At 34.1% G+C, this 13,675-nt stretch overlaps 1 protein-coding gene across 30 annotated transcripts in view; it reads right to left on the bottom strand.

Moving 5' to 3' along the window:
- Window positions 1-13,675, bottom strand: part of ATRNL1 (attractin like 1) — a 519,713-nt gene that overhangs the window by 412,603 nt on the left and 93,435 nt on the right. For all 30 annotated transcript variants that reach the window (XR_014586744.1, XM_083844108.1, XM_083844135.1 and 27 more), the window contains one exon: window positions 6,898-7,153. Coding sequence is in view for 29 of the 30 variants with exons in the window: in XM_083844108.1 (XP_083700234.1) it covers window positions 6,898-7,153 (256 nt within the window). In the remaining variant the exon portion in view is untranslated. The remainder of the gene's footprint in view (window positions 1-6,897; window positions 7,154-13,675) is intronic.

The raw sequence follows: 13,675 nt of genomic DNA, 5'->3' as shown, positions 1-13,675 counted from the left end.
TGAATAACTTCTTGTTGCCTACGGCCCTGAAATCTTCTTCCCCCCACCACCTTGCCAGACGATGTTAGGAGCCACACAAAGAGCAAGCCAGGAGATAGGTATTCTTGGAGTAGCCAGCATATTCAAAAGACCGTATGATAAAGAGGAAGCCAATTCTACACATGTAAAATGGAAAAAATAATTTGCTTACAGCCTCTTGAAGATTATGCCAGAAGAATACAAAATGTGGACAAGGACTTCCCAAATGGCATAGTCTTTTCCCAATTCTTAGCCTAAATTGGCTGCCTTTATAAAGTTACTTATCCAAGTGTAGCACACAACACCGTACATCCTGCTTCATCTGAGAGTTTAAATTCCTTTTCAATTTTTATCTGATATTATGTAGGCAGTTTAAGATTACCTCTTTATCCTAAGTCTTCTGTTCAGTGAAAAGACTTGCAACTTTCCAGTTATTACAGTTGCTATACTACTTTCATTAAACAGTTTCCTGGCACTGCTTCTATAAGCAAGTTACATTTTTTCAGTAACAAAATAAAATTCTATGAAATGCAAGAGAGCACTTTTATTCCTAAATGCTTATATCAAATTATAAAGTATGGATTGAACTGGAAGATATGTGCTGATTTTTTCATGTATGTATAAATGAACATATTTGTGTAATACACTAGTTATACCTGATACCATACATTTACATTATTAATATGTACTGCAATGTAACTTCTATTTTATTCCAATCTTCATTTTGGATGTTATCAAGCTATTAAGAACTGCAATTCTGAACACAAATTAACAAATTTAAGCCAATAACACTGCATTTTACATACGTATTGCCTTGTCAACAAGTAGGGTTACTTGAAACAATTTACATACGGAGGTTGGTGAGGAGTCAACCTGCTGATATACCTTCCTATCAGCAATTCCATCCTTATTTTTTGATTTAAATACCAGTCCAAAAGATCAGCATATATGCTTTTCAGAGAAAAACTACTACTACTACACACTGTCAACATCATCATCAGTTTATTTACATAAAATAGTTTGCATTCACATCTGACTGGTTCACATAACACCTAGAACATTTTCACAGTAAAAATTGCATATTGAATACTCTCCGTGACTTGCACAGAAACATGAATAGCTGTTCCTTCCTGTATATTTAAACAAAAAATAGTATGGATAACTAAATTTGAGAAAGGTCCAGTGGCATCCTTCTGTCAAAAGGAGTATTACAGTTTCTGCTTCTTTCTAAAATTTAGTTGAACTATCTGAACTTTCACTTTGAAAACTGCAAAGCAGATATGCAGGTTTGATCTCTTTTGTGCTTCTTCAGCATCTTGAATACTGAACCATTCAGTACAGAAAATAGTTTCTTAAACAATTCTGGCTGAATTTAAAAACATTGCTACGCAGCATACGATCTGATCTTTTTTTTTTTAAACTACTCATCAACATGGATCTTCACTTTTTTTTTTTTAAACACAAACATCCAATCATCAAATGCATTTTCATAACTCTCCTCATACTCAAAACTCAAACACATCCCACTCTTTTGAACATTGGGTCAGTGGAAATGCTTGGTTGACCAAACTGATCATGCAAAATTCTGCAAACTCAACAGCCTGAAAATCCTCATTCGCCTAGAACTAGCAAGATTACTACTCCGATTCAATTTATACTTTAAATACAAAAGAAGCTGGTGTGTGTGTTAATTTCCCAGATATCAATTTTGTACATCTAATGGACAGTGCAAAACTTATAATTTTTCAAAATCACAGAAAAAGTAATTCCAGTAATAAGGGCTTCTAAATTTGATTTTTGATTTGAATCTTTATAATAAACATGACATTTCTCCATCAACATCTGGGGAATTTTCAAGAGATCTACCACACAGTTTCTCTTTCAATGCTCAGACAAGTCATTACAATAACTTCAGATATTTAAATCTGTCAGACATTAAACAGATAGATATGGCTATGTGCTGAAAAAAGTGGCCAGAATATTGCAAAAAGAATTAAACTTTTATGTCCAGTTTTGTACAACCATTTCCAGGAGTCTTATGAAGCAAAAGAATAAAGAATTTTCACGTACTATAGCTGGACATATGACTCCATTCCAAAATTTTGATGAACACAGTGAATGAAACTGGAGATCTAGAAGCAAGCACTTTAAACAAATCTGGCTACATATGAATAAAAAACAACAAAATTTAGTGCTGACAGTAGGAGGCGTAGTGCTGAAAGCAGAAGGAGGAGAGAGGAAGGAGAGAGGAAATGGGGGCCTTAACCTGGCCTCAGTAACATGCCAAGGTTTAGAACAAAGTTTTTGTTGTTGTTCTTTTTCCAAAAAAAAAAAAAAAGAAAAAAGAAATGTTAAAAATAATGGCAAACTGGACAATCTAAATGTACCAAACCGGTTACATCATATTTAAAAAACAATTACCTACAAAAGAAAGCATAGGTGGTTTCAATAACTGGACTTCAGTAATGTCCTTATACAGCGCCACAACGAGAAATTAGTAACTAAGCCATTATAACAGAAGGTGACTTGGGCACCAGGGAAGAAGCAATGCACAACGTTCAGAGGTGCTGGAATTACTAACCAACCTTCTAAAGGATCAGAATTAGTGCATTTTACAGCACTCACAAATTTAAAATATGGTAATTGAAAAAAAAAATTAGACATCAATTCAAAAAAGCAGCAGAATGACATTCAGAATGAATTGATGATCTTGGCTATCAGAAAAGGAAAAAAAAAGATCAAAATTCAACAATACATTGAAGATATTGAGCACTGGGATTAATAACAGGAGCTTCTATGAAACTGAAGCTCATCAGTTGATGATGACAGAGAAGAATGAGTAGGTGCACTGCTTCATCAGAGAAAGTCTATGAGCCATTAATGGCTTTCTAAAGGTAGCAGTACAAATGTCGTTTTACCACATACCAAGTGAGGTGTTCCCAATAAAGCAAGACTAAGGTTACTTAGCCAGGCATTGGTGAAATCGCACTTAGAATATCCCACAGGCTTTTCTAATCATCCACATTCAAGAAAGGTGAACTCCTTGTGCAAAGGCTGCAGAGATGAACTATTAGAATGAGAGAGATGATATTACCTTAATTAGGCTAGCAAAAATGAGGATTGGTATCCATAAATATTATTCAAAGGGCATTCCAGGAAGAGAGATGAGCTGCTTACATTAAGCAATATATCATCCAGAAAACAAACGAACGTAAACCAGCCATTGATAAAAGCTTGGCTATGATTTAGATGATATGCAGTGTCTAAAATTTTAAGCCCTGAAATAATTTTCCAGTAATGTTGTGAACAAAACCCAAACTGTTTAAGATTAATCCTCATCTATTTTATAGGGAGTTATAAAAAGTGGTGTTTACATTAAAAAGCACTGGTTTTGATGGCCAAGGTGATACGTTCCAGCCCTTTACTCAGAGCAAATTAATCACACCCAAAGATGTAACACCATTCCATCAAAGAATGCAAATCCAGAGAACTTCAAAACAAAAACTAATTCTTTCTTAATGCTTTCCTTTTTTTTTCCTAGTTATTTTTTTCATATAAGACTAGAGTGTTCACGTTCAAAAAAAAAGGCAAATTTGAGCAATAATCATTTTATCATTTAAAAACAAATAATTGAAATAGTATTTGAGGATAACTAAAGGTGCTTCTAAACAGATGTTTAGAAGAAGTTATTTGCAGTAGTATATCTAGCAGAAGTCAAAGCAAAGGTAGATACATTGGCCTGACTCATTCTTAACACATTAAAACCTTTGAACAGATTAAGTAAAAAGCACAAAATTTCCAAGAAGCTATTCAGTGTCCCATCTTCATTTAATTACAGTGACAATAAACTATAAAATTTTTCCTTGCAATTAAGCAGTTCATGCTAACTTACTAAAAATAGGAAGTACACATTACATCATAGGGCCATTTCTTTTAACTTCAAAGAAATATTTTTAAATCAAAAGCAACCTAAAACCTACTTCTAAAGTCATAAAAAAAAATAGCCTAAAAACTGGAGCGATATGTTGCTGATCCAAACAAATTTCTATCTTCTAAAGAATAAAATAAAAATCACAGTAGGTTATTCAGAGGTTTCATAATGTATAAGGAGCTTTTATAAACTATAGTTAAAACAAAACACCATTGAGATTCACCTTGAGACTCACACTGTAATTCTCAGAAGGTTTATGAGGTATTGCTAACCTAAAGAGAAATAAATTTCCCTAGGGAGTAACCCAGAAAAGCTTTATGGTTCAAGTTCGTAAAATCAGTCACATAATTCCCATACTGAGATTTATGGTTTCCTCAAAAGTCCCAACTCCAGTCACAGCAAAAAAGGACAACAGGAAGCTCCTTTGTTACTGCAATAACCATCATACCCTTAGAGTAGTAATTAATTCCTGTGCATTCACATGGTTAAAGTCTATCTGCAAACCATGTCTGATTTTTACAAGATTTAGTTGACTTGGATAGAAATTACTTTCTTTACTAATCTGACACACATGAGAAAAATTTTGAGACTATGCATGCATACAATTTACATGCCTTGTTAATAGAACCGCATACCTATGGGAAAAGCTAAAAAAGTTCTGTGTGTTTCTTGACTCAAAGCCTGTGGAAATCAGGGTCACAGTAACTAAAGAAGGCTTTAGCAACACAATTCCATATATTAAGATTATGAAAGTTCATTAACAAGACTGGATCACTAGCAGTTTCATTTCCTATGAATCAAAGAGAAAATTTTGCACAATGCCTCCTTTCAGTAGGCAACTGGTAAAAGCTTTAAAAATACTCTTCATTAAAATTAAAAGCCATGGCTAATAGCATTTAGAAAGAATAAAACAGTACATTTTGAAATGTTAATGCAACGTATTTTTGAAAGGAAAACAAAAAGGGACTAATTTTTCTTTCTATAATATCAGAAGAGCTTTATTCTAAGAAGTTTTCTTTCCAATTCAGGTGGGTTCACAGCAGTACTTATATCATTTCCCATACCTTTTACATTTGGATTCTGAGCTGCTGAATTCCCTAGAAACTTGTCATTCATAGTCCAAACCGCTATCTGGAATTTCACAGTTAAAAATGATCCTACAACTGCACAGTTGTGGATAAATGCTGCAGCTGACAGAATTCAGGAAAGTTTACCACAAAATTCATTTGTGGGTTTTAGGACAAGGGAGACAATGAGGTAAAATGAAACTGCAATAATTTGGCTTGTTTTTGTGTGTGTGTGAGTGTATTTTGTTGTTGTTTTAAATATATGCGTTTTTGCAGTCTGTTTTACTAATCCTCCACCAATAGAGCTATTTTAAAACTTATTCAACAAGTTGTATATTTCAACCATAAGGACAGCAATAAAATATCCCAGACAGAGAAACTTTTACATTGCAAAGTGAATCACATATTCCTCAACCTTCTTATTTTCCTTCCATTATTAAACTATCTATAATAAGTAAGAACAATATTGGTATTTCTTCTACACACTAAATAATAAACATATGGAGAAGCAAATTATCCAAAGTTCAAGTATGCACTAAACTGAATGAGCATGCAGAAAACTAGAAATTGTTCTTTGTTGTTGTTCTTCCTTAACAAGTCTTCAAGAAAAGGCCTCCTCTCTGATAGTTTAAAAACAAACTACAACAACAAAACAACAACAAAAAAATCCTTTCAAAACTTTTTTCAAAAAAGCTGGCCTTTGATACTTAATAAACCTTAAAATACTGTTGTGTAACATCATTGTTAAGATGAGAGATTTTTAGTAGGTTCATGGAGCTTAACCAAATTTTTCTACAGGGAAAAAACACATTATTGTGCTTTTCCTTTTATTCCCATTCTCTTTCTTCAATATCACTACAAACTTTCAACGCTACCATCAAAGTTAATTCTAGGAAACATAAGAACCCTCTAAGTTTTGAAGGTACTTCCCCATCCCATAAATCTGCTCGAACAGGGTCTACACAGGTGTACACACACATACAAATGCAAGCAAGTAAATAGAAACTACTTGAAAGGCATTTATTATGTCTTAATATAAAAATATTACTTTGAAATTTTGTATGTATGCATGCCGTTATTGCTTAAATAACTGTAAGAGCCTCGGATCAATTCTACAGAAAACAAGGACTGAAAAAAGACATCATTATTTGATTTAGTGAGTATATAAATATTCCTAAAGATGCATTAAGAAGGTTTATTTTCAAGATCACGCTATTAAAAGTATATCTTAGAAGTATCACGTATAAGATAAAATGTCTTGGTCTATTTAATTCTAACATTTTTAGATCACCCATAAGAAAAGCTTGCTATGGTGCAAGGGGAATTCCAGACAGACATGATGGTTATTTACAAAAATTGGTCTTAATTTTCTTTTATTTCTTCTAGTCGCAACAAGTATACACTTCAGAGAAAAGCCTACACATAAGGATAAACTGTGTTATTATGTTTTGAAAATACACGTGAATATATTACAGCAACATTAATCTAAGAATCTTCAAATTTAGTTAATTCTTTCAATAACTACTCCATTGTATTCTGTTTTGCCCTTGGGTTTTCACTCCATTCACCCTTTTTTACTCAACTATGTAGTAAAAACATTAAGCATATTGGTAAAAAGAGTAAGTTCCATCAGAACATTAACAACTATTTGGAATTTTTTGTTTCAGCCTTTACCCCCTTTAGAGTACCACAACCATGTACAGAATAACAAATCGCCAAAGCTATTATACTCCAAAGACGTACGAATACTGCTGGCTAACAATAAATCTGATCTACATAGTTAGAAAAAATATGAGATTTTATTCATATTGCCAAATATATATTTTCCTTTGTGAAAAGGGGAAGCGTACTTAAGCTAAAAAATATTTGAAAGTGACTTACTGATGTAGTATTCTTGCACAATGCTTGTATAACCATATATGGCAGAATACCCAAAAATGATAATCATAACCACATCTCTGCTGTCCAGCTCTACTATGTGTGCTGAATGACCTTCCACAGCATACTGTTGGCCATGTACAAGTACTGCAGGAGTTCTGATACTCCACGTTTGACTGTGTATGTTGAAAATCCACAGCTCATCAGTGACGTTGCCATTATTTGTTTCAATTTTGCCTCCATACATGTAGATGTCCTCCTGTAAAAATTGGGAGAGAGCAGTTAATGGATTATAGTAAGGTAACATCTGAACTGCATACTTCTGTGCTGCCTAATACTTCATAACTGAACAATCTGATTTAAATCTTCACATTTAGCTGATACTACATTAAACAGCTCAATATCAGACACTAGTCCCAGACAACAATATTTAAGCTAAATCAACAGTGATAAGGAGAATGTTTCACTGAAGAATAAACCCAGCCATGAAAATGACACCAAAATGAATCTCAGCGGGATTACTTCAAGCAGAAAAGCTTTAATTACATGACTCTAATTCATACTGCAGCTATTAAAAAATAAAAAATAAACAAACAGAAGGGTTTATACTGTTTTCTTAAGGAATAGCTCACAGAACTAAAATGTGATTTACCATACACTCAATCTATGGGAATTTAATTTGGCATATACACAAGGGAGAACATTTTATCTTAATAACAACATAAATTAAGTCCTCAGAAACTTCACAATCATTCACAAATGAGCCCAAAGAAAAGGGACCATGTCTGTACAGCACCCCCTTGGGCACATTTGCTAAAAATCATATCCCAATGGGAGAGTTAGTTGAGTACTAAAGGGATGCAAAACAGCATGGTCTTCATGAACCACATATCAAAACAGATGGCATTGCTGTTTGAGATAAATGAGTGATTTACTTAAAAATTGACTTGAAACCGATTCTACTATATCTCTAATTTCATCTAGAGTAGCAAATCAAGGCATATAAGTCACAGAATGAATTTCAGTTTGTTGGCTTCACTGACTGGCTCACTGTTGAAGGACAGTTTATCCCAGGTAGAAAAATACTGCCTCTGGTTCTGAGAATGACGGTTAGTCTTTGCTAGGACATGGCAAGTCCACATGCCGTCTGCATCTAATCTATGTGGTGTTTGGGCAGTTGTCTCTTGCATACTGCAGTATAACAAATGCTCAGGTTTAACTCAAATTCAATCTTACTTGCTTAAGAAAAACAAACAAAAAAAATCAAAACTGCAGGCACAGTTAACTACTGGGCCACAGGAAAAAAAAAAAAACACATAAGAAGCTTGAATGAACCATGGGGAAAATTCAGTCTTATTTTAAAAGGAGCTGAAGGGATCTAAGTAGAAATGTAAACTAAGCGTTACTGTCTTCATACACTTCAAGAAAGATGAACTCAAACTGACAGAAAAGTAAAAAATAAATGATCAGTAGATTAACATTCTATTTAGACTGGTAAAACACAGGCTTGAGGTGGTTAGGATGTTGTCTGTATACCTAGAGGATAGTAAACAACATAGAATCAATCAACAGATGAAAAACTTCCCCACTCCTGAGAGAGATTAGTCAGTTAACAAACAATTAAACTGCCTGACCTGTCTTTAAGAGCACACTTAAAATTTCTGCAATTTTTAACTATTCTTTCATTTGCTGTAGGTAAACATTTCTTGATTTGGAAGTTAAAATTGCTCCTACACAACGATACTCTGCATTAGAGATTAGTCAGGACTTGGCTTTGAACAAAAGACATTTACATCCTCCAGTATGACTTTACCTTAGGATTAGGTACATATATCTGAAATCATTTTTTTCCCTATGAGATAAAACAATATTTCAAAGAACTTGGGTAAAGACCCAGGAAACCTGTGAGGAGGCACTGACTGCACACACATCCAAAAGAATTGTTTTTGTGGGATGTAAACACTGGAGGAATCTACAGATGTCAAAGAAGCAAGACAGACTAAGTTAAAAATTCAGAAAAAAATATTAAATAGAATTTCTGAGATACATGTTTATACGTATATGTATAATTTAACTTATTTCCAAAGCAAGAGAAGAAAATATTCCTCTTAGATTTTTCTGGGACTTCTTCCATTTCTTCCACTTACTGTTGCTCTTACAAGCTCCTCATGAAAAGATTCCCTAAAAAGCCTAGCGGAAAGGAAGATACAATATGAAAACCTGACAGCAAATTTCTCAAGAATCAAATCAGCTGACATGATCCTAGATTTAAGTTCCTCGAGAAATAAACTGGCAGGTGCTTACAAAAATAAAAGTGAAAAAAATTGAAAATTGTTGTCCAGATCCCAGTATTTCCATTTAATTTTCTTGAATGTGCCAGTCACAGGAAGAGCTGAGATCAGAGATTCACCTTTTCCCCTTTAAAATTTATTTCTGAGAATAATCAAAAAACTTTGTCCTGCTATCATTATTTTTACTGTTGACACACAAAATCATAATAAGAGATACTTTTAATAAGTGCGTTGTTACACCTATGCCACTATCAAAAATCTCGATGCTCTAAAAGAACAAATCCCAAAAAACCTGCCAAGACTTTTTTCACAATACCACAGTAACAATGGTTATACCATAATAGTTATTGCTATCATGGGTAAGGAATGAAGACTTGCTTTGAACGCTGTTCTGGCAATACCTGTCTGCTAGGCTATATTTTAGCTCATCCTACTATTTCTTAAGAAGTCTTCTTCTAGATCTTTGTCCTGTAACACAGAGCCTTACTTTCAAAGATGCTCTCAAATATCAGTTACTATTAATTAGAAAGATGGAATAGAGTATGTCAAGAAAAATCTAACACTCAAATTTCATGAAGGAAGGCAACATCCAAAGGAACTGCTCCCCATAAGTCTTATGAATGTATTTGGACAACCACAGTAACCAAAATAGATGGCAAACAAAAGTATTTATATCATTTTAGGCTCCTGACAGCCTCAGTTTTCTTGAATAGCAGGGTGTTTTCTAGAAGAAGTGTGCTACAGCACAACTATTGGTTCAACAGTCTTCTACTGATGAGTTGACCCAATATTCCATGATACATGATGCAGAATCTTTTTTCTTCTTCTTCCCTGGGCCACACACCATTCACCATCCAACTCCCTTTTATTTTTTTCTTTAAACACAGATTAGCTGTAACTGGATAACCAATCCACCAATTTTTTCATCAGAACCAAATACAAATACACATTAAGAGCATTAAAAGTTGCTTTAGATAGATATCTTACTGAGGGTAAGTGATAAGAAGAATTCCTGGTAAAGATGAAAATAAACTCCAGTGGACGATTGTTCTGAAGTGGGAAGTGTAAGAAAAGGTAAGCAAAATCAGGATGCAATTTCTGTTTCCGTGAAGCTTAAGTTTTATCTGTAGACTTCTAAAACATCAACTTCTTGACGTGTTCTGACCCTACACGAATGAGTAACGTCAAGGCAGCTGCAAATTTCTAGAGCATGATAGAAACATTAACACACAGAACATAACCACCCCTTTCCTTTCTGAGGCAAAACACTTAGTGTCTCAACATTTGACTCATTTCCTGCTGGGATACTCATCATGAAATACATCAATGGTAAAGAGTGAACCTGCTTCCTAATTGGTTCTTCAGCTGGACAAACTGGACCAACACTAGGTAGAATTTACAGTTCATAACAAGTCACATAAGAAAAATGACTATTTATCAACCTCACTTTTTCTGTGCAAGATTAGGTATCCAGGTAGCAGGGTGCTACAACTGAATTATCCAGAAATAAGATTTATCTCAAAAATACATCTGACATCAGCAATGACCGATGTCCATAATTACAGTATCAAGATACATTTTGTACAGTAGCTTTTACAGTACTTTCCTAATTCCATCGTGTTTATAGAGAAATAACACGTCAACGTTAACTGGGTTTTTGGTCTTTGACACAGGCTTCAAGCTTCAGGCCAACCTGCCCTGCCTTACGTACATGTTTTGAGGAGGTACATGCTCTATTACATTCAGGAATACTGCTTTCCTCCTGTGTCTCTAAGGGACATCTAAAATCACTGTTGAGTGCTGAATAAAAAGCATCATGCATTTAGGTAGGATGAAGGACCAAGAAAGCAACGTGGTAACAGAAGTAACAGATCTGATTGAGCTTGTTTCTTAGTTCTTAAAATTTACAGGCAGGAGGGTGGGGGGTATTATAGGGGATTTGTGGGCTAGTAAAATATGAATAGCATAAGCAAATATTATTCTTAAAATTAACCTAGATAGCTCAGAGCTCATTCATTATACTGCCAAATAGAACTAAGGTAAATCAGCATCTGTAGCATAATCAACTAATTTCTCTCTCTTCTCTTTTTTTTAATACAGACAACAGATTACAGCAGAAAGAAGCAGCTAATTAGGTAGTTGCAAGTGAAATATAACAGTATTTAAAAAAAGATTTCTGAGATTGAGCAAAGACAACAAAAAAAAAAAAGGTGACCTGAAGAGCCACACGAACTTCAAAATGATTAGTCAGACAGCTGACAAAGTCCTCCTCACAGTTCTACTTAAATGATTCCAAGTTCAGATAAAAGAACACTCCTGTGAGGAGCAATCTTTATAAATGACACAGCAGATCCTGTACACGAGACTATTCACAGAGTTATAGAGAAAAAGACAAGAAGGTCATGACAACTGCTTTATCGACCACAAAAACAGATTTAACTAAAGCTTTGCTCAGGGCTATTTCTAGGATTACAGAGTTCCTGGAGCTTCTAATAATAATAAAAAAAAAAAAAAAAACTAAAAAACACTTCACAAGTTAGCAATGATCAACTGAACATGAACCAAAAACTACAGAAGAACTACAGAATTAAACATGTTACATGCATATTTATAACGGACAAAAGCAATAGTCAGGTATTAAACTAGGCACGCAAGGGTGGACATATTCTGGAAAGTCTAGGAAGATATTACACAAAGGAAACGAAGTGCGAATGGTCCTCAACAGCCTAAAGACAGTAAAAGAAAATAAGGAGTTCCCTTATAAACCAAGTATAAACCTAGGTATGCACTAAAGGCGAAGCTTTCTGACAGGCACAGTACAGATACAGATTTTCAAGAGCGCTAGGACAAAAACGTTGCTCACCTTTGAGCACACCAATGAAGATCACTACATGTTTGTTCATAATAAGATGGCATACTGAGGTGAACAAAAACAAGTAATGGTTTAAAAACAATGCATCCTCATGAAATTAGTGAGGAAAAGTGACAATCTGGACACGTGTTGCAAATGAAAGATGTTAAAAACTGCACTCCACAGCCTGGAGGAGCAAAAGGGCCAAGAGGCAGACTGTCCACGACAGAACACAAAACAGCAGGCAGTAAGCATCAGGAAGACGCAAGGTCTCCAACACATTTTTATTTTGGGGTTCTGTCTTAGCAATGTCTTAAATCGCAGAGTGAAGAGTGCAGGGAAGTATTTAGTCTAAATACTAACCTTGGTCATTTCAGATATATTACTTTACACTACTAAATTTACCAAACTTACAGAAACCTCTGTAAGAGGTAAGATGAGCAAGTAGGCAGCTCGCTCATTCATGACATAGGAAGAAACCTACCTACCACAACAGCTGGTTTCTTGGCAACTGTTCACATAAAAGCAAACAGAACAGCCAACACTATCGCTTGGTTGTTTCAAGGGAATAAAAAAAACTTTCCAATAGATTTTACCAGTTTTACAAATCAGATTTTTTTTTCCTGTATGACAAACAATACAAAAATAATCAATTAAATGATCACAAACAATATCCAAACTATTTTTTTTCATTTAAGAATTACAAAAACAAAACAAAACAAAACACACTTTGGAAAGTCAATTACTTTGTGTGACCTAAACAGATGGTATAGGAAAAAATTACAGACTTCTGGTAAACAAATAGCAATCAGCCTAGCAGTCTGAGCTATATAATTTAAAAGGCAAAATTCTTTTACAAGCCTGAAAAAGAATAAAAACTTTCAATGTGCGTTTATCCTCAGGATTATTCTAATGAAGGAAGACAGGTATTTACATGAAAGCACTAATTTCTGTAAATGAATAAAGGCCCCAAATCCAAATATAAATCCTCTGCTTTTAAGAGTATAAATAAATCAATAATAAATTAACTATAACCATGGATACTTGCACACTCAAAGTTTCATAAGAACAAAGAAATGTACAGAATTTCCATAAAATAGGCAAATGAATTATTGTTTTTGATAGAGTTAAAAGGATAAAAAATTGCAAAAATGACCAGCAATCTGGTATATTAACTAAAAATTCTTGCATGAGTCTCCTTGTCAAAACTAGAAGTCTATAGCACCTTAGACATTTGGCACTATTAATATGGAAGTTTTCATAGGCACTTGCATGACACAGTAATATAAATTTTATTTTAGAAAAAAATAATTTTTATTGAACAAAGTAAGCTGTATTTCTCAGGTTTATTAAAATACAGGAACTTGGCTCCTTGACAATAAATATTTACGAGGAGTAGTTCAAATAATAGTACTAAAAGAAACAGATCCTTCTTAAGAAAAAGATGTTGTTGACATCCACAGGGTTCAAATATTGATTATATCTCCCTGTAGTCAACAAGCTTCAATAACTTTTGTCAGGACACATTATCAGGCAACCTGATATTTCACTTCAGTGTTTGCAATCTATTAGAAACTTTTCAGCTTTTTGCATATGAAATTGATTCTCATTTTTAAAATACTTCCACACTGCTGCTGGA

Source organism: Anser anser (assembly GCF_964211835.1).
Source record: "Anser anser genome assembly, chromosome: 7".
In the NCBI taxonomy this organism is placed as follows: Eukaryota; Metazoa; Chordata; class Aves; order Anseriformes; family Anatidae; genus Anser; species Anser anser.
Note: the sequence above shows the minus strand (reverse complement) of the source record. Positions and strands in the feature narration are given on the sequence as shown.